General features: G+C 37.1%; 1 protein-coding gene across 1 annotated transcript in view; it reads right to left on the bottom strand.

Moving 5' to 3' along the window:
- The window catches only part of DNAH5 (dynein axonemal heavy chain 5), a 248,071-nt gene that overhangs the window by 23,990 nt on the left and 201,398 nt on the right, over positions 1–22,683 (bottom strand). Inside the window, exons 64-72 of the mRNA XM_054578641.1 lie at positions 18,760–18,895; positions 17,920–18,236; positions 17,067–17,222; positions 15,924–16,106; positions 9,015–9,258; positions 7,908–8,022; positions 7,231–7,421; positions 3,559–3,680; positions 1,661–1,810 (exon numbers count right to left, since the gene is read on the bottom strand). Coding sequence (XP_054434616.1) covers positions 1,661–1,810; positions 3,559–3,680; positions 7,231–7,421; positions 7,908–8,022; positions 9,015–9,258; positions 15,924–16,106; positions 17,067–17,222; positions 17,920–18,236; positions 18,760–18,895 — 1,614 coding nt within the window. The remainder of the gene's footprint in view (positions 1–1,660; positions 1,811–3,558; positions 3,681–7,230; positions 7,422–7,907; positions 8,023–9,014; positions 9,259–15,923; positions 16,107–17,066; positions 17,223–17,919; positions 18,237–18,759; positions 18,896–22,683) is intronic.

Below are 22,683 nucleotides of genomic sequence, written 5' to 3'. Positions count from 1 at the left end.
TTTTATTAAAATGTCTTCTAATCATCCTGATTAGATTTTATTGTCCCTACTTTACATATGAAAAAATTGAAACCCTGAGAGAGCATCATTCCTACAACCAGGAAATTGAATATTCCCTAATGCGCACAGTCATGCTCAGACAAAATGCTGAAAGCAAGCCTGATGCTTCTGGGGAATGGGGACTGAATATGTCTATACTGCAGATCTTCTGTTACACCTCCCCAAAAGGTATCTGATTCACTAAAGGAATCTAATCAGAGAATAAGGACTTTAGAGGAGAGAACATGTTTCCAGAGGAGCCTTCTAGATATGGTTTAAGACCTGGGTTATCATAAGGGTCATGGAAAGCCATTAAGGGAAGGGCATAATCATATTCCCATTTCTTCTAGAACACACAGGATGGACTAGAATGGACAAGAATGACTATAAGAGACCGGTTAGGAAGTCATGGCTGTCATCAGCCTTGGATGTCAGAGCCAGGATGCAGGTGCAAAGGAGCATGGAAGACTTCAATTTCAGCTTTGGATCAAATAAAATGTTACATGAAAAAAAAATAATCTATAAAGAAAGGAAGAGAGGGAGGGAGGGAGGAGGAGAGGAAGGGAGGGAGGGAGGGAAGGAGGGAAGGAAGGAAGGAACAAACAAACGAATGAACGAACAATTTTATTTGAACCTTCTATACTGCCCTTAAATAAGGCAACTGTTTGACAATTCATTTGGGCAGAATAAAAGTAATGAAGTTGAGAAGAAAAACTGAAGGAAGGGTGATCTCCTTGTCCTGAGTTGTGAAAGTCCTTTCCCTTTTCTCAATAAATCATCAAACCTAGTTGTTTCATTATTGCACAGTACCTAAGTGGGCTTGGAGACGGTTACTCCATACATTTTTAACACTCCCTCTGGAGAGTGATGGGGAACATTTCCTACATTCTATTAGAAACCCTGCCTGCCATTACCTCCTAGGCTCCCTTGAGAAGTCCTTGAAGAATCAACCCATGTGGAATATTAGTTAAATTTTTCATTGTGAAAGCAAAACACAAGTCTTTTTTCAGTAAATTTCCATGATGGTAGGCCAGCAGGTTAAAGATATTTAAAAAGATGGATCTTTTGGTGGTAGGATTCACATTTAAACCATATGTAAAATATGTACAATTTAAAGAATTTTAGGCCAACCTCCTCCCTTGCATCAAGGGTTGTGACCCCTTCTGGGGAAATGAATACCGGTTTGGCAGTGACCTGCTTCCCCTCTAGTCTCTCTCCTCCCTAGCAACCTCCCATTCTTCCTACTTAGGGAACATTGTTTTATCACTAGCAAAATAAAGCAGCCACATCATTTCTGAATTAATATAAAAATGGCACAGAAGAATAAGACATTTCCTTTATGTTATATCTATACACCAACCTTAAAAACATGGTTTTTTCACTCACTCTTGTTGGACCATTTGCACCAAAGAAGATTACTAAATCACTTAGCCTAAATGTGCACCTCAGTACATTTATTTGTTGCTCACTTTTCCATGTTTCACATTTTATTGCTAGAAAATTACATGGAAGACTACAAGAAAATCTCATTGGAATTACCATCTTAAATGTTTCTTTACATTTAAAAAGACATTCTCCTTTAAAAGATTCTTTTAGTTTTTTTTTAATAGGTACTTCATACCTGGGCAATGGTTCTGTCAGGACACCAGGATCTAATAAGAAGAAGACGTCTAAAGCAGTCAAGGGATTTGTCATAGGCATTGGGGAGAGGTTCTTCCTCAGGGTTTTCCTTATCGAACCAAATTTTCCACATTTTTTCATTTCTTGATATCTGAAAAGACAAAGGGATAAGACATGTGATACACCATGGAAAAGTCTTTCAGTAATAGTTCACAGATATGTGTCATTGAATTTTCTGACCATTCCAGACATGTGTGAAAGATATTGCTCGGTTACTTTTTTTATTTTATGTTCTAATGCCCAAACAATCAAATGTTGTTTGCTCTAAAGTCACTCTGTATTAACACCGGCCTACAGCTAGCTTCTGAAAAAGAGAGAATAGATGTTTAATTTTGTCTATGTCTTTGTGGTAATAAATTCGTAAACAATGAAGAAATCAATGGAAACTCATTTTCATTATTTAAAGGAAATCTGATTTACTCCATGAAATTCTCTCACGATGAAGTCTCATTCACTTATGTTTCTTCATTTCCCAGAACAATTCTAAGTACCAAAAAAAAAGGCATTTAATACATATTTTTCTAATTGAATGAAGTTTTCTGGCCAATACTCTACTAATGAATTAGATGTATACCACTTAATATCAAATAGTCAGACTCTAGCTTCCTTTAGACCACTGATAAGGAGGAAAAGAACACAGTCCATTATCCCCTGGAGCTTAAAGACATCAAAGAGAGAAGAGCATTACATAAGCAAACATCTCAAAAAACAGAACAAACAACATCTACAAACAAATATAATCTTATGTTCTCTGGTATATTCCCTTTGATTAAATAACCAAGTGTACTTCTTAGTGGTCTATTAAGAAACACCATTCCAGGTTTGTATTTAGAAAGTGTCATGTAAGAATGAGAAATAACCTCTTTCACTCATGAAAGACTACATAATGTGAAGAAATTGAAGGCATAAGATATGACCTCCAGAAGATAACAACTTCAGTAACAGGTAAGGTCACCAAGAGTCATCCTGGGGGGAAATGAGCTAGAGTGTATTAAAATCTCCAAAATGAACATTACTTAACCTTTCCAAAATGGTTGTACCTTAATTCTATGGTAATCATCAGTTGTAAGTCAAGATATAAAAATATGGCAGAACTTAAGCTTCTGACCAACTTAAACTGAGGAAGTAAAAAACCAAGCTTAAGAAATTTTCTGGTTAAAAAACAATTTTTTTTAAGCCCTCAACCTGTAGCTGAAGAAAGCCACCTTGCTGTCAATGTGATTTCTCTCTGGTCATCTGATTTTCAAAAAACCCTGTCTCCTGTCCTGTCTCAATTCAATTCTCTTTACTCAGGTTCCATGCTGACATATACACAAGTCATCAGCAACTGGCTGATTATGAAAGGACAGTAACTTCTAAAGATAAGAGGCCAAGTGTCTGCATTAGATTCCTACCTGGATGCCTAGCTAAGGCAGTATAATGGGAGGGGCAGAAAAATTAGAAGAGGAAAAACAAGAGGCAAAAAACGATATTTAGCATTGAGAGGCAAGCTGTTAATATTTCTTTTCATATTTAATCTCCAGAAAGAAGACAACACTTTTTAAGTATACTTAATTATTGCACCTAATAGAATCTATCAGTTTTTCTACTTGTGTATCTCCAAATGATGCTACTGACACATGGCACAGGGCAAACAACTCCTCTCTGCAAGGCAAGTCTGCAATGGGTGAAGTATGCTTTATGAGAGTGTAAGTGAGCTGTGAGGAAGGTCAAACACAAGTCATACCATTTTAAGAGTGTCAATATTAAATCTTCTCTTCCACAAATATTGTAGCTGGTGGTAAATTAGGAAACTGCTCACTGTGACATTACCCTAAGTTTATTCAAAGCACTGGTTACCTGATCAAGGACGTCTGAAAACTGTCTAAGTTTGCTGAGTTCCACCAAATTCAGCCAGGTCATGTCCAGGATCCATTTAGATGGTTTAGGGGGACAAGCTTTAAGGTCCAATGAGGCACCACCTTTAAAATTAAACATGCAAAATTATTATATTTTCCTTCTTTATTATAAGACAATCTATAAAACTGTTGCTTTTAATTTCAATTATTTTACTTCCTTAATATTCTTAAGCTCAGAAAAATAAATCATGGTGATAAACAAGATTTAAGTTTTAATAAAGGAAGAGATGATTTCACAAAAACACCTTTAAGAGTCAGTCATGTAGTTTTGGAGCCAGGCAGCTGCTGGATCCTATCTTAGCTCCATCTCGCCAAGGTCTGAAACAAGCCAGCTCTCCTGTCTGGGCCTTATTTTCAAATAAGTAGAATGGGAATAATGAACCTTGGGTGTTGTGATAATGACAGAATGACAAAAAAAATGTGTAAATCACATAAAAGAGGATCAAGGACAAAGCTAATGGTCACTAAATAAGCACCTACTGTAAATATTAAGAACCACTCAACGATGGCACAAGCTCATTCTAGAGAGAGAATTTATCTAGAAATGTCAGTAGCGCTATGTGTGTTTGAAGAGTTGTCTTCCATAAACCAGTATATAATTTATATCCATTTTGAGCACACCCCTAGGGCCCTGACTGTATCATTTGTGTTTGAGTAATCTAACCACAACAAACATTTCCATTGGGTACTGACTCCTACCTTTTCACTGATGATTTACCTAAGGTCATGTCACTCCCATATTCTCGCAGCACCATAAAACAAATGATACCTTAAAAAATGTTATTGTGGCCCACCTCAGAAAAAATGTATGTGAAAACAATCATATTTTAAGTCAAAGAAAGAGTTAGTGAGTCTTCTATTGTGTAAAATATATTGTTTAATAAATACCATCTATTAAACTGTTTCAGGGAACATACACTCTTAAGTGTAACTCTTAAAGGATATAACGAATGCATTTGGCTACCTTTAAAATAATTTTTTTAACAGAGTAGGCCATGAACAAATAATTATATTTAAGATATTTATTGAGCCAATCTCTACTTTATCCAGGCACCATGTACCCAACTAAATTGTTCTCTTTTGCCAAATCTATCTTAGTATATTTCCAACAAGGTAAGTGTAGCCTTGCAGCCATTTCGATGAAAATATAAGCTCATAAAATTGAAACAGATTGTTCTAACCCAAGTGAGTAGTTAAAGACCTAAGAACAATGCTTTTGTGTTGAAAAACACCACACCAATTTCCATGAAAATTGCCCATCTTCCAACAAAGAATAAGATACTAACAAGAGGTTTATGGAGAAGCTAATACATGGAAAGGAAAGGATGTTCCTTGCAGCCAAAGCATTATTCATTGTTTAGTACAATGTAACTGTGCCATGAATATCTTCCTTGGCTCAAAAGTGCACAATGGGCCACAAAGAATGATTGTAATGAGGAAGGAGTGGGGAGAGACATATTGCCGGATAATATGGCACCAGACTAAATAGACTGATGAATAAACAACTGAGATAGGAATAATTCAAACTAAATTCTCAAGATGATAGAGAAATCTTCAAACCCTTGCTTGGGAAAAATAAGTTTGAATTTTTACCATAATACTTTGTAAAAATAATACACGCTTGTAATGAAAGACTTATACAAGTTATATCACCCAATCATAAGTGGCAGAGTTAAGGCAAACTTAAAAAGTCCTCTAGGCTCACCCTTCCCCACCTTAGAGGTGAGTAAATTAAAATACCAGCATCCAAACACTGTTGCTATCTAAACAACATTTTCAAACGAGTGTTCTCAAACCCTTACAGAGGGGGGTCTCCTCATTGGGTTGTTCTCACCAGCACAAGGATCAAAGGGCAACCTTCTGAAACTCTGTTTCACAAGCACTATTATAGATAGTTGTTGATTGGCAGAGGCCTGCCAAAAGCTGTCCAACCTCTGCAAGCCTCAGACCTATAAAAATAAATTAAATACTAAAGGGAATAGAGCAATGCCTATCATTTGCTGAGCATATTCTATGTGTCAGAGTTTACACAAGTTGTATGATTCTCAATAATCATATTCTGTAGATAGTCATATTGTTTTATTGCTGAGGAGACTGAAGCTTGAAAGGTCATATAACCTGCTCAAGGGCACTCATCAAGAAGGTGGCAAAACCACTATTGTTCCTTAGAGTCTTCCTAACTCTAAATCCCATGGTGGTTATCATCATGTCACGCAGTTGACAGTTTTCCAACCAGACCGGCAAGCTATGTTCAATGTCATTTCCATGGGGAAATGCATTTCCTGCCTGAATTGAGAATGTCAGAAACAACTTTCCCCTTGGAAATCTCAGTCAAGTAGAGGACCAGAGTACTGAGGCCAGAAATCAGTACTATATGAAGGGCTCCTGTAAAAGGCAAATCCTACCCCTACATATCAGATCCCTCATCTTCTACATCCTCAGCTTTAGGAAAATGGGAAAATAAAGAAACCCAAGGACCAAAGTACAAGAGACAAAAAATTAACGGGGGGGGAATGTCCATAAATCATACATTTCTAAGTGCAAGCCTAACTGAATGAGTCTGTGTTGCTACTATTAGATGTACGTGCATATGCATATGAACATGGATATGTACTTGTATATACATCATTATGACTATGGACCTACACCCCCCAGGGCACAGCATGTACATATCCACACCCCCTCCCTACTGCCACCATCAGGGTCCTCTTTAAGTTCCTCTGCAAATCCACTCAGGTGAAGTCATGAAAATTCCCCCTGCCCCCAAGATATAATTGCATTGTATCTTTAAAGGTTTTGCTTCGAAAGTCATAATAGATAAAATCATTTACACCTCCCACCATCATTTCCCCAGTCACTTCAAATATTTGTTGTCCAGACATTCAAGAATGTGATAGCAGATTCATGTTTCCCAGCCTTCCCCTGGGCTATCTTGTCCCACTGGCACAGGGGATCTGTCTGCGAGCAAAGCTTCAGTACACAGAGAGTAGGTATCCACAGCCTGAACTGCACAGCTGCATCACCCACCCACTCCAGCCACCCTGCTTGCTTTGCTTTCCGTCCCTCATACTCCTTGCTTCTACTGGAGCCTTTGATGCCATCTCCTCTTCCTTCAGCGCTCTTCCTCTAAATGTCCCTGGGGCCAGTGCTCTGTGCCTCTTCCAGCCTTTGCTCACCTGTCTATCTCAGGAAGGCCTACTCCATTAGCAGTCTTATTTGATATCTCATTGACAATTTTAAACTTTCCCCACGCTGCACATTCTTACCCAGCTCTGTTTTTTCTGTAGCGCTTACCAGTTTTTCACATACTAAATAATTTACTTATTATTTTACTATTTTTTTCTGTATCACCCAAAAATTATATAAGCTCTACTAAAGCAAGATTCTTCTTTTTGTTCATTGATGTGTTCCAAGTGATTATTCTGTGCTCCAGCACACAGTAGGTTCTAAACAAATATTCATACAATTAATGAGTAAATAAAATAGCTCACATAAACATAATCTTCAGTGAAACGCAAGGAAAATGTTATAACCAGAAGAAAATATCGAACAGAACCTTCCAAATCATTCCTACACCTGCACCTGTGTACAATGCTTTCAATGTTACATTGACCTTTAATAAGGGTGAGAAACTCTTCATGCTTGACCCGGTTCCTCTGGATGTCAATCTTCAGGGTAAGCAGCAAGGTGAACAGGAATTTGTGCTCCTCGTACAAGCCCCGGGCAGCGTACTTATAGACCTCATAGGTCATGTGTTCGATGATATTGGCAATTCTTTTGCTTGTAATTGGGCTCTTGACGGACCTGGAGTAGAGAACATTTAAATCAGTGCTATCTCCCTGCCCTTTTCCATTGTCCATATAAACAACATCTTGAACAGCGAGTTAAATAACTTTGGAGGACCAGTTCTTATTTTGTATACATCAAGGGTAAGACTTCTAAATCTAAAATAACAAGCATTCTCTCAACATGAAATAACATAACAGAGTCCAAAACATGTTGAAATCAATTTTACCCGCCAGGCATTATCACTCATAACAATGTCTTGGGAATTTTTTTGTTTAACAGAAGCATATAATACCACGGGTATTAATCAAAATAGTTGGTGGAGCTTTCTCTGAGCATAAAAACGACACATGACAATGACTGGTTAGCACACTAGTAATTATGCTAATCTTAGATTTTAAATAAAAATGAGACTCAGCAAATGAAATGGAAGTTATAAATGTAAAGTCATCATCCTAGCCCACAGATGTAGAATTCAGCTTGGCTTCCTGAGCACGGACGCACCTGGCTAAGGAAAGGTCAAACAAGCCGAGAAACTGGCGGAGCGAAGTCTGATACATCTCATTAACCAAGCGCATCTCAGTGATGAGAAAATACAGGATGCTGCCCCTTGTAGCCACTGAAAGACAAAGAGTAAGGTTGCATGTGCTTTCAGGGTGGAAAATAAATGACCCAGGCACTGATTAGCCTCAATTCTAAATGAAAACAAATGTTATTTGTATGTCTTATCAATAACTATGTATCAGCAATGGGAGTCTACAACGATGCTCAACCTATGTATTTAATTCTTGCAGGCTTTGTGTAAGTAATCCACTATTTGTACTTATCAAATGGTACTTTCCATTTTAGAATTTCTAGATCTCTTATAAATGCATTTTACTAGTTTTTTATAGGTAGAAAAGACAACTGAAGGGATATCAAAGGTTTTAACACTCAGCAAATTGTGTAGACACTGGAAGGACCTCACTCTTAAGTGTCACAAAGAAGCTGTGTCTAGCCTTGGCCTCAAACGGGCAAAACAAGGCATTGCAAAGAAGATGCACCTGACTCTCCACCAGGAGAAAATATTGTTCTGATTATTTTTCCAGGAGGAATGATAACTTAATAAAAGAGACTGAATTCTTTTAGCAGTTTCCTCTAGCAGCCAATGAACAACACCAATTTGCAAATTGGTGGATAAGACTGAAGAGCTCCCATGATACCAGAGAACTACCTTCCTAACACAAAGAGTACAAACAAAACACTAGCTTATTGTTGCCAAATGATAAACAATTAGTGAATAGCCCAAAAACTGTGCATTAATTCCTCAGATTGCGCTAATTTGCAGTCAGATATTCTTTAAAAATTTTCTCTCTCCTTTCTAGTTTAATAAATTCATAGTAACTTTAAAAGATTTGCCAACTAATGCAAATTATATGCACCTAAAAAATTAATGTCACTATAAAATATTCTCATCTCAATTTAACAGAACAGAAATGTCACAAAACAAAACTGGCCACCCCACTTTGCATGGTCAATAGCATAATGTCCTTACTTCTTTCAATGTTTCTAATTCTCATTTATTTCCTGCTTTATTTTCTTGTGACATTAGTCTTTCAATACCAAACTCACCAGGTCTGTATTCCTCCCGGGCTGAGTTAATTTGAATTTCTGTCTCAGCCGAAATTTCCAGCTTCTGTGTCACCTCTTCAGCAGTCTTTTTTGTGTTACTCAGCACAACAATGAGACTCTCATCTTCCACCAAGGACCCCTGGGTACTGGTCAGCCGGTAAAGCAAATTATCTTCTAGCTCCTTCATTCTTCTTTTGTTTGCAGTTACATCTTCCATAAGATGAGTTCTTTCTTTCTCCAATTCCTGTTTGTTTGCATAAATATATTTTCTTTCTTAATTAACAACTATTGTTTGGCTATTCCTTAAAAAGTTAACCTAAAGGGCTGCCCTCAAACTCCTGTACTGTAGTTATATTTTACTGCAGAAAACACAGACATCAAAATAAGAGGAGGAAAGTTAATGAGGAGGGAAAGAATTGGTGGCAAACAACATGAAATTTGCTAAAAATATTACCAATATCCCCTTTACCAATTATTTCTTTCCTAAAGTCAAATCATTTGTAAGTGCCTTTTGGGGTTATATTTAAGCTTGTTTTGAAGGTAACATATATTTTAAAATATGTAGAAATATATTTGAAGACAAAACTATATGACTCATATTAAATACATTTATTTCTGCAGGTACATTTAAGTTGAAAAATATTCTTTGCCTGAAAAGGTCCTGTTCTCTCCAAGAGAAGTAAAGGTCTGTATCTTCCCTGGAGAGACTGGCTTCAGAAGAGTATTGTCCCTATTGGCTATTTCTTTGTCCTGGTAGTTTGGAGAGGGGGAGTCAGTGAGAGAGAAGGAGAAAAGATGGACTGGTGAGGGTTGGGGAAGGAGGAAATGGCCATAACACTGAGCAGACCAGAGGAAGCCGGAAGGCCACAGGTGGGGAACAACAGAAAAGATATGCTTCTGGCATCAAGTCATATTGCATATGAGAGTCAAATTGTTGTGGCAGAGACTCTAACTCTGAAGCTAATAAAAGAATCAAAAATGGAAAGGACAATGAACAAATAGTATTTAAAAATCTGGTCATGTCTTGGGGCCAGAGGTACACACATGAAAATTCTCTGTGACTAAAAAAACCGTGATGTTAAAATAAAGGTTGTGGTAACACAATTGCATTAAGGCAAACAGCAAAGAACGCTGGCCTCTGCTTTCTCCCCTAGCCAGGTAATTGCCATTGATTGAACAGTTGTAACGGGCAGGACCCTACCAGACCCCCAACTAACCCACATGGTCTGAGCACAATGAGTCAGGTCTGGGAACATTCCAGAAAAGGAAAATTCCCTCTTTAAGCAAAAGAAAATCTCAGAACTTACATCAATTCTTAATTCTTTGTAGCAACTCAAGCAAAACCAGCTCTTATTAGTTTTGTTTCCATCTGTTATTTGGTTATATTCAGAAGCTTCCTGAGTAGTTATTTTAAATCATTTATTCACTAGATGAGAATCTCAGAGTTGAAGTAATGTAGAAACTAGTACAAACAAGTAACATTTAAAGTCTACTATAAAATTTTTTTCCAAAAGCAGTTGCAATAAAAAAGAACACTCACACTATGGTTACACTAGGAAATACAGTGATAATAAAATTAAAGAGAAAAACTTCAATTATCTTTTTATTGCCATAATCCTAAATTTCACACACTAACATTATTGTTTTTGAGTTCCTGAAGGTGAGCTTTATAAAAATCCTCACCTGAAAGCAGGTAAGAGAAGAAACAGAGCAGTGGGAAGAGTGATGATTTTGAAATCAGGACATGTTTGAATCTAAATTCCCAGGACTTATTAACTACATGACCTTGGCCAAGTTATGTAACTCTACAGGCCTCAGTTTCTTGGTCTCCAAGATGGACACAAAAACAGCTCAGAGAGTGATTACAAGGATATCACTATTAAAGTGGCCAAAACATCAGCTGGCTCATGAAAGCTCCTAAGAGCATGTCTCTTCCCTTCTAGCCCCTCTCTTGATTCATTTGCAGCATGCATTTTCAGAAGGATTATACTATTCATTTAGAAATAAATAGTTTGAAAAATAAAATTATAAGTTGGCACCATAAATCTTACTTCATATTTCGCATATCATCATAAAAGCATAATGTAGCTGAAAGGGGATTTTAAGAAAGGAGAACTTTCTAATGTTGCACTTATAATGCTAAGGATATATGTGCTTCCTGTCTGCTGGAAACAAGAGTATGGGCTGCCAAACCAAAAACCACACCAAGTCTTTTTGAGTCTTCTCCTGCATACCAATTTTTCTTCTATTTTTTTTCCAATTCCATACCCCCTGTCCTCACTGGGGCATTAATTAATTATTCCTCGGCGACTGCTCTGACCATTCCTGGCCTCCTTGCCAGGCCTTTTCTCTGCCATCTCCTCTTTCCTGCTCCTAGTCATTCAGGGGTCCTCCCGTAGCTTTTTGGAAAGGGCCAAAATTCTCCACATAGTTTGCAAAACCTGTCATGACCTACATTTCCAATCTTGTCTCCACTTGCAAACTACGGAATTGGGAATAAAATCATGCCTCTGTATTGCTTTAAAAACCATTATTGATAAACACTATTATTAGTGATGCATAAAATAAGGGGCAAATTATTCAATTCCCGATTTTAAAAGTAGTAAGTAAAAGCTTGAACATTATTGAGATGGTGTAGTCAATTAAATATCATTGTTAACATTATTTAAGTAAATTTGTCAATTAAAGTAGTACTTATATTATGAAAGGCTTGAAATAAGGCTTGGAAGTACATTTCCCCCAAAGTCTGAAACTAATGAAATAATATTCTCTAAAGTAAATAATACATTTTAAGTAATATTTGGAACTATGAAAGCAAAGTATGTACTACATGGTATTTAAGTGGCCAAACACTTGGATAGGGCAATAGGTGTGGAAAAGAAAGGTATCTAAAATAGAACAAAAAATAAACTAACAAACAAAATAGAAACAGACTCAGATTAATGGAGAACAGACTGACAGCCATCAGAAGGGAGGGAGGTTGGGGAACTGGGTGAAAAAGGTGAAGGGATTAAGCAAAACAACTCACGGACCAGACGACAGTATCATGAATATCAGAGGGAAAGGGGGTGGAGGGAGGTAGAAGAGCATAGAGGCAAGATGAGCAGTGATGGGAGGAGGCTTGACTTAGGGTGTGACCACGCAATGCAGTATACAAATGATGTGTTATAGAACTGTACGCCTGAAACCTATGTGATTTTATTAACTATTGTTACCCCAAGAATTCAATAAAGAAAGAAAATAGTACAATTGCTGCTTGCTTTTCATTCAAGATTTGAAAATAGAAAACCTACTTTGGAGGTTTTAGGCATATTTTAACTTGTGTGACTAATTTAAACTTATTTCTATTGAATTATAACTTTAGTCCCACCAGGACATAAAAAGATAGCTCTTTTTCAATCAGAAGGGACAAAATTAATTAATTAAAATAATTTTGTCTGTAAGCATTTTCCCCACAAAACTGATTATCTCTTATATACACACATATATGCACACAAACATACACACACACACAGCAGTAAACATGTGTGCTCTGTATTCTAGATCCTAAGGCTACAATGAAAAATTTTTATATAAACTGTGAAAATGTGAAAAGTATCTCCAAAGTGAATAAGAAAGCACTGCAGTGATTCAGCGTAATTTCAGGAAATGTACTATTTATTCATTAAATGATCAAATATTAAGTGGCTCAACAAAAATGCAAATGAAAACCAAAATCCTTTGTGTACATAAATGACATCTGTAACCAAAGTTTTGAAATCAATGAAACAAAATAGATGATAGCCTTTCAGAACTTTCAATTCTAAGGTATCTATGAGGCTTTCATCCCAAAAGATTCTTTCTCTGTTGTACCTTACACTGGTAATTGAAATAGAAAAATTAAACAACAGAACTCAGAAACAGATTTTTTTTTTCTCTACCACCAGTGAGACAGTAAGGATGTCTGCTTACTGTCTTTATTAAATTAGTTCCTGTATCAGCTCCACCAGGTTCAGGTTCTTTTACCTCCAAAGGAAATAAATCATCTACCTGTCTGCTCATCCAGAATTCTAAACAATATTTACCCCTGAGGCTTTGTATTGTGTGACCAGTAAAAGTTGTTAATTGATATTAGTATTTTTCTCCTAATACTACCGAGCTCTCTTTGAGTTTATGACTTATTCTCTAGGATCAAGGTCAGAGTGAGCCTAAGAGACTGGGTTTTCTTTAAAAGAACGTGGCTAGAGGGCTAGTGGTTTGCTGCCTGCTTAAAATGGTCTCGATACATCACCTTCTGGTGACAACAGAAGGCTGTCTAAATCTACTCACAGGTACATCAATCAGGTCAACAATAGAATATGGCCTTGACGTGAACTTGAACAGCTCACACATTTTAAACAACTGCCTTAAAGCACACAGGAAAGTATAAAGTCGATTCAAAAGTCTACCTTCCTTGCATTCATATGCTCTGAGGGTTCCACTTGTTTCTGAGGCAGATAAACCTGTGAGAAACAAGCTGTACAGTTGAGCATTCATGAGACCAGATCCCATGTGAGAAGGCTCCTCAGTGCCTATGTTTTGGGGACACTGGGAAGCTGGTGAAGTGATTAAATCAAAAGAGAGTGGTCTTTCCCTTGCATCATAAGCTACTGTTCCAAGAGTCTACAGACCAGTGAAGGCACAACTCATCTTGACTGAAGACGTTCACCATTTGTTTCAGCACCATATTTAAGGGATTTTCTTGGATGCTTTGCAACATCAACTTCCTATCTGTGGGATCGTCCTAGCTTCCAAGTCCCCCCTTGGCTCTATAGCATTCTATAGTAATATTTTATATGTATATTTATAATCACCCAAAAGTGATCAGAGAGAGACTACATCATCAATGAAGTCAAAGGAACAACTTAAACCTAAAAAACACCCACTTTTTATGTCTGTGTCCTCGTGGCAGAGACACAGGCTTTTCTCCCTGGAGTCACTAGATTATTGGAAATGCCCTGAAAGCCCCAGAGGCCACGTGAGAGCCACCTGCCAGCACCCAGGCTGGGGAGCCTCGGTGATGGGAGTAGAGTCAGGAGGATGGCAGGAGGAACAGAAGCTGCAGAAGAAAAAGCTGCAGAACAGAGACTACTCAAACCCATCAAAAGTAAGTCTGGTGGCATGAGGCTTTATTTTAAAGAAAATAAAACACAACAGGTTTCATATTTTGCTATAATGTGGTTCAGGGTACGAGACCCTGTTATAAGGAATGAGTGGCACCTTACTTTTTGTAAGAGTCATTTACTGTGAGACTGGAATGGAGTCTGATAATGAGATGACAGTAAAGGAGTAATTTCTCAAGTCATTCCATTTTTCCAGGAAGTAAGAGAAAGCCAGGCCTGGGATCCAAAGTGGCTTTCCAAAGCCGTTCGAAGGCTTTTTTTCAAAGGAGATTAAAGTGCCCCTCGCTTCATCTTAAACCTCTGCTGCCACAATTATGGCTCAGTGCTGGTGCTGTTTTGTTTTGTTGTGACCATAATCTGTCAGGCTAAATTATTTTTTCCTAGAAGGGTCTATTCATCTCGGCTGAATAGAAAGAAAGCCAATGGCAAGGATATTATTCAAACTGCCATCAGAGACCCATATCTCCCTGAGGCCAGCACCACAGGTGAGAGCAGAGTCTAAGATAAGGGTACTGGATCCTTCACCGAAACAGGCCCGTACACTGCGGATCGAAACCCTCAGTCCTCCCCACTGTAAGGACACGGCAGTGCTAACCTCCCTCAGCCACCTCCACTGAGACTCCACAAATGGACAAGTACACATTCCAAGGGTGTTATCGCTTTGATAGCTAGTCTGTGGCAGGCATTGTAGCATCCACTCCTGCCAAAGTGGGGTCACCAAACATGAGGGTTTACCAAGTCATTTTAAAAGCTGTTAATGCCATTTTGACCTGTATGCGTCTATAAATTAAGAAATAAAAAGAAAAGATCCATAAAATAATGAAGAGGCAGGGCAGGAGGGAGAAAAAGATAAACATATGGAGGGGGCCAAGCATGAGACAATATACAAAGAAGGTAAAAATAACAGGAAGTACAGGCTCCAACAATTTTGCCAATTTAAGCTAAATAAATCTTCAGGTTGGAGTAGAAGGTGCCATAAAGTAAACTAAACTCCTCGTTGCTATTGAATCCAGAAGAAAATCAATAGCAACTTCAGAGTCCATCCAATTTCACCAAAGCACTCCTATTAAAACCTTTTACATTTCTCTGCTAACAACTCACATGTGCCTAGAGAAAGTGCTGACTCAGAACAACGAAGTTCCTAAATTACTAGTCATTTTTCATTGAGCATTAAGTTACCCTATAAAGTAGAAGTAAAAAGAAGATCTAGAGTTGTACTTATCGAGCATAATTAAGCCAGAAGCTTCCAGAAGGTACTCAGTGAAACTCTGGAGCCACAAACTTCTGTCTACTCACAACATCACAGAGCTCTCTTAGATAACAAATAAGAACAATGTTCGGTGTTATCTGACTACAACATTTTAATTTTATATTCAAAAAACATAACAATGAATCGAATGAAAGAAAAACCTAGACATGTACTAGAAAGCTAAAAGTCCATAGACAAATAGAATTTACAATAGGACAAACCCTTCAGAAAAATAAAGTAATACAAAACTAGAATGATGATGCTGAAAAAATATTCCCCCAGTTATATCATTTGTTTATATAAAATCAATTGATGATAAGTATGTGATTTATGAGATGCAGATGAAATATATTAAGTAGATAATTGCTCAGCAGTTATCTAAGGCACTTGAGAATTAATAATGAAAAATACTGAAGAATTAAACAGGGGGAATTCAATCCTATTTGAATTTATCATGTTCTTTCATTAATGAAAGAATCACAACATAATGCAGGAAGGGAGTGGCCATAGTTCACTCACCTGCTTCTCTGTGAGAATGACTCTACCAAGCAGCTGGTCTTCTAGACCTTTCATGGTGACGGTGAAGTCGATGATAGAGGTTCGAGCACTTATCTCAGGGGTATAGGCCGGGTTGGGCAGTTTGGTGGTAATGTAGAGTCTGAAGCCATCCATCACATCTACTTCCTTGTCACTGATTTTCACCTTTTTTATAAAAAAAAAAGTTAAAAGTAATAAAACAGAGATGCACTTTACTGTATCTTTTGTATAGAATTAGTGTTGCTTTAAATAATTACATACTTGGAGATAGTTTATACTAAAAATGAAATGGTCCTCAGGCATTCATAGTGCTTCAAGCCACTAGGGCAGAAGAAAGGAGGAAGGAAAGGAGGGAAGGAGGGAGAAGGAAAGAAGGATGGGAGGAAGGAAGGAAGGAAGGAAGGAAGGGAGGGAGGAAAGGAGGGAGGGAAGGAGGAAGGAAAGAAAGAAGGAAGTTCAATATATACCATGTAATAAATACAGAATGGACCACCAAAACTGTGGTGACCATACTGCAGAAGTGAGATGAATTCCCCACCTGAAATTTGACTCAGAAGTCTAGATTGATGATGTCACATATGTGCTAAAAGAATATGAACAGGTACACTACTCACATGAGATTTTCTGGGGAGATTAGGATAGATACCCACACAGGTCCAAAAAAATCTCCTGAGAGGGTCAGGAGGGGCAGCGGGCTCAGGGCTCTGTGGCAGCTGGTGTATGGGGCTGGAATGAGAGCTCCAAAGCACGGGCACGGGCAGGGCGCTGCGTGGTTTGAATTTCTCACCCACGCTAACGCAGAGAAAGAGTCCACAGAGTTTCTTAACAGTCCACCCAGATTTGGGATAGAAGGGGAGAGGGGCATCATGACCCTCTCCCCTTCTATCCCGTAGTCAAACAGCAAAATGGAGTCAGATTTTATTACATATGTGAAGTAGATATTCCTAAAGGGACCACTCTTGAATACTTTCATTTGAACTTAGGAAGTGTAAAAAGCAAAGCAAATGCCTCTGGTCACTGACTGGAATTTGAGTTACTGCCCATGGAGAAAATTTCATCTATGTCACATTTACCTGATCTCAAGGTCATTGTTCTGCACAGTTTATCAAAAGGGTTATACCCTACCTTAAAGGTAGACCCAGTCTTAATGAAGTTTCTCTCCAAAACGTTTTCTAGTGCTGGATCTAGTTCCTCCCCAACATCTTCGATCAGCAAGGGCCTTCCAAGAGAAAGGCTGTCCTCCAGGTGGTTTCTGAAGTACTTGTGATTTAGAGATGTGACCTAGAAACCAGGTCAAAATATGTTGTCCTTGACAGATGGTATCATGATGCAATGCACAGAGAAAACTCATAGGAAGTTATACCTAAGCCTTCTATCACAGGAGACAAATACAGAGAATTCAGAGTTCCTTCCATGAAATCATACTGGTGAAGCAGTACAGAAAGCTTAAATGGTTTCCATTCTTTTTCTTAGCAAACCATCATTCCCCTTTACTGGGAACCATGAAATGGCTCCATGTGACAGTGCTGCCTTTCTGTCACCACCACTTAATCATGGAATAATTATGAAGTGTCCTTATAAAGTCCTATCACTTACTGTCATACAACTCCACCCTGCTCTTTTTATTAAACAGAGCCATAGCCCCTAACAGAAGAGAATCTGAAAACTTTGAAAGGTGGCATCAGTAGAAATCAACACAGATGCAAATAATGCAATTTTTAGAAATTATTTATAAATATCAATATCGTATTTTGTAATGTACATAAATGTTGGATCATTATGTTGTACTCTTGAAACTAATATAATACTGTAGATCAATTATAATTGTAAATTAATAAAATAAACCAAAATAAAGAGAAAACAGCTCTGTTAGATATAATTATTTCTAAATATCAAATATTTCTTTGTTCTTGGATACTTGTTGATTTGGGGCAATAAAAGTTGGCTAGTAACATAAATATACTCAAACACAAATTACCTGGAGTTCATTTTGGCTTTCTTTATTTTTAATCCAGATCTTGCCTTGAGTCTGTGGATCAATTAACAAAGGATAACGAGATGCCTTTGTGACAATAATTCCATTCTGAATGGATAGGTCGTCATTTGGCAGGCCTTGGAGATTCCATTCGCTAATGGTAGGAGCATCAATCAGCATCTCGTTGAGATTTAGATTGTCTGCAAATGGAATTTCCCGGGCTTTCATTTCCTTCTGCCAGTCATTTAACAGCAGATTGCGAAATTCTTGGTTAAATGGACCAGAGTAAGACAGAAAAGCCGTGGCCAACAAAACATCCCCTATAATGGAAAACAAAACACCACTGAAATACTTTACAATCAGCCTTGTAATTTTGTAGAATATTAAAAATGAAAAAAAATTATTTTAAACTAAATTTCAGACACCAAATTGTAACACATGTTGCTGTGTCTTGATGAATAAGCAGTAGTTTGGTTCATTGTCAAACAGGGTCCAAATGGTCTACCAAGGATTGGCTGCACAGAGTTATTTTGACTTCTCAGATTAAGATACAAAGCTTAGAAGACAGAGACTCCCTTCAAAGTGACCTTGGTCAGTGTCACCATTCACTCATAGGAGAATTCAACAGTGTCCTGATAATAAGAGGTTTAAAGATCATTAACATATCTAATAAGGATCGCATAAATGTCAGACTAATATTCATTTTTCTGAAACACTGGAGACATACACACACACACAATTTTAAAGTAATCAAGTGTTGATTTGTATTCTGATTAAAGCTTAAATCTGCTAACTCCCCATCATGGGCAACATCTAATATAATTAATAAAGAAATTTACTTACCAACAAGTCTTTTTGTTTGTGCTGCAAACTCTTGACTTTGCTCTGTCCATCTTTCTTTTTCTCCTGCCAAGCCACCGATCAGCGCGGAGGCCGTCTGCATTTTATGCCTGCACCTCTCGGCATCTTCAAGCAAGGTCTAAGAAAGGTCAAAACCAACAGAAAACTTTTGTTCAGATAAATACAGCCTCTGGCTCAAAAACGCAATTTAAAACATTGTATATTATCTGCCCCTCGGAGATATGTGAGCCATTCATTTCTTAGGAAGCATAAGATTCAGTTCCCATGTGCCTGTGTCTGCCCAAGCCTGTCTCTAAGGAACTTGGATGGATTCCTCATGCAGGGCCCTGAGCCAATTGGTCAGACCCTCCCCAGATGTTAACAACTGAGAGACCATGTAAATTTGCATTATTTATGATTCCTCTATATATAAAAGTAGAAATAAAATGCAAACATACATGCTAACTCATAAAGCACAGAAGACTTTAAAAAATACATATCCCTATTTAAAAATGAGAACAATTTCTCATGTGAAAGTTCTAGCACCATTATTGCTTTATCTAACACCACATCTTCTTTCACTACAGGTGAAACTTTAGATTGTCTTCGGATTGCGGTGTCCTGAAGCCCATTCACAAAGTTCAGCCACACTCAACTCAGCAGGTCCTTCCCTGCGGTTCCTTGTGTCAAAGACCTTTAACCAGATTTCTACATACTGTTGCCACTGGTTGCTTGGTTATTAAAAACAAATGGTTCTGACTCTATGTTTAAAAGACAACTGTTAATTTTACTTGAAAAAATTTATATTTATGGCCCTGGCTGGTGCAGCTCAGTGGATTGAGCACAGGCCTGCGAACCCAAGGGTCACTGGTTCAATTCCCAGATAGGGCTCATGCCCTGGGTTGCCGACCAGGTCTCCAGTAGAGGGTGCATGAGAGGCAACCACATATTGATATTTCTCTCCCTCTCTTTCTCCCTCCCTCCTTCCCCCTCTGTCTAAAAATAAATAAATAAAATCTTTTCAAAAAATTTATATTTACGAAATAATAATAAATACGGATAAAGATTTAGTGGTATAACCAGTCCCTGGAAGTTCATCTATAATATTTATATGTATTCATAATATTTCTCTATATATTTAGCATATAGAGTTAACTCTCAAACAACATGAGGATTAGAGGTACCAACTCCCTAAACAGTTAAACATTCACAATAACTTTTGATTCCTCAAAACTTAACTACTAACAACCTATTGTTGACCAAAAGCCTTAATGATAACATAAACGTTCAACACATATTTTTATGTTACATGATTTATATACTATATTTTTACAATAAAGATAGAGAAAATAAAATGTTAAGAAAATCATTAGGAAGAGAAAATGCATTTACAGTACTATATGTATTTATCAGTATTTTTTTTTAATTCACATATAAGTGGACCCACATAGTTCAAACCCATGGTGTTCAAGGGTCAACTGTATATGCTAAGTGTTTAACAATAGAGAATTATTTAAATACACTATGGCATGTTTTGAATAAAAGCTGGGCAATAATACTTATATCTAACAAAATAGACTTTAAAACCAAGGCTATAGTAAGAGCCAAAGAAGGACACTACATTGTAATAAAGAGAACATTCCAACAAGAGGATATAACCCTAGTAAACATTTACATACCCAATATAGGAGTAACTAAATGTGTAAAACAAATCTTGATGGACATGAAGGGAGAGACTGACAGAAATACAGCCATAGTCGGGGACTTTTACACCCCATTGATATCAATGGATAGATCTTCTAGGCAGAAAATCAACAAGGAGACACTGGCCTTGAGTGGAACACTAGATCAAATGGATTTAATTGATATCTTCAGAGCTTTTCACCCCAAAGCAGCAGAATATACATACTTCTCAAGTGCACATGGAACATTTTCTAGGCTAGACCACATGTTAGGACACAAAACAAGTCTCAATAATTCTATGAAACTAGAAATCAATCACAAGAACACTGAAAAACATGCAAAGACATGGAAGCTAAATAACACATTATAAAAGATGAATGGGTCAACAAAAAGATCAAGGAAGAAATCAAGAGATACCCTGAAACAAATGAAAATGAGCACACAACAATCCAAAATCTGTGAGACATGGGAAAGCAATCCTAAGAGAGAAATTCAAAGCATTATAGGCCTATCTCAAAAAAAAAAAGAAAGAAAGAAAGAAAGAAAACCAAGAAAAAGCTCAGATAAACAATCTAACTTTACATATAAGGAAATTTGAAAAAGAACAACAAACAAAGCCCAAAGTTAGCAATATGAAAGAAATAAAAAAGATCAAAGCAGAAATAAACAAAATAGAGTCTAAAAAATTATACAAATGGTCAATGAATCCAAAAACTGATTCTTTGAAAAGATAAACAAGACTGACAAAACTTTAACCAGACTCATCAAGATAAAAAGAGAGGGAACCCAAATAAATAAAATCAGAAATCAAAGAGGAGAAATAACTACTGACACCAAAGAATTACAAAGGATGTAAAGAAATATTATGAGCAACTATATAGCAACAAACTGGACAACCTGGATGAAATGGATAAATTCCCAGAAACATACAATCTTTCCAAAATAAATCAAGTAGAATCAGAGAATCTGAATAGACAGATTACACCTAGTGAAACTGAAGTATTAATTAAAAAATTCCCAAAAAACAAAAGCCCTGGACTGGATGGCTTCATGGGTGAATTTTAACAAACATTCTGAGAACAACTAACACCTCTCCTTCTCAAACTATTTCATAAGATTCAAGAGGAGGGAACGCTCCCAAACTCACTTTACAAGGCCAGCATTATCCTAATTCCAAAACCAGATAAAGACACTACAAAGAAAGAAAATTATAGGCCAATATCCCTGATGAACATATGAATGCTAAAATCCTCAACAAAATATTAGAAAACCAAATACAGCAACGCATCAAAAAGATAATACAACATGATCAAGTGGGATATATTCTGGGAATGCAAGGTTGGTACTTTTGCAAATTAATAAATGTGATATACCACATAAATAAAGTGAAGGATAAAAAAACATATGATCATATCAATAGGTACAGAAAAGGCTTCTAGTAAAATCCAGCACCCATTTATGATTAAAAAAAAAAACTCTCAGCAAAGTGAGATTAGCAGGAAAATACCTAAGCATAATAAAGGCCATATATGACAAATCCACTGCCAGCATCATACTCAACAGGCAAAAAATATAAGTATTCACCTTAAGATCAGGAACAAGACAAGGATGTCCACTTTCACCTCTCTTATCAACATAGTAATGGAAGTCCTAGCCACAGCAATCAGACAAGAAGAAGAAATAAAAGTCATCCAAATTGGAAAGGAAGAAGTAAAATTGTCATTATTTGCAGATGACATGATACTGTAGAGAATCCCAAAGATTCCACCAAGAAACTACTAGAACTGATCAATGAATTCAGCAAAGTAGCAGGATACAAAATTAATATCTTAGAAATCAGATGCATTTTTATAGGTCAATAATGAACTAAAATAAAGGAAAATTAAGAAAACAACCTCATTCACAATTGCTACAAAAAGAATAAAATACCTAGGAATAAACCTAACCAAGGATGTAAAAGACCTGTACTTGGAAAATTATAAGACACTGGAGAAAGAAATAGAAGATACAAATAAGTCAAAGCACATACCATGTGCATGGATGGGAAGAATTAACATCATTAAAATGTCCATACTACCTAAAGCAATCTAAAGATTCAACACAATTCCTATCAAAAGTCCAATGATGTATTTCACAGAGCTAGGACAAATATTTCCAAAATTTATATGGAACCATAAAAGGCCCCACATAGAACAGCAATCCTGAAAAGGAAGAAGGAAGTTGGAGGAATCACACTACCTAATA

Source organism: Pteronotus mesoamericanus, unplaced genomic scaffold (assembly GCF_021234165.1).
Source record: "Pteronotus mesoamericanus isolate MK-2021 breed Mesoamerican mustached bat unplaced genomic scaffold, CSHL_Meso_final contig_50, whole genome shotgun sequence".
NCBI lineage: Eukaryota > Metazoa > Chordata > Mammalia > Chiroptera > Mormoopidae > Pteronotus > Pteronotus mesoamericanus.
Note: the sequence above shows the minus strand (reverse complement) of the source record. Positions and strands in the feature narration are given on the sequence as shown.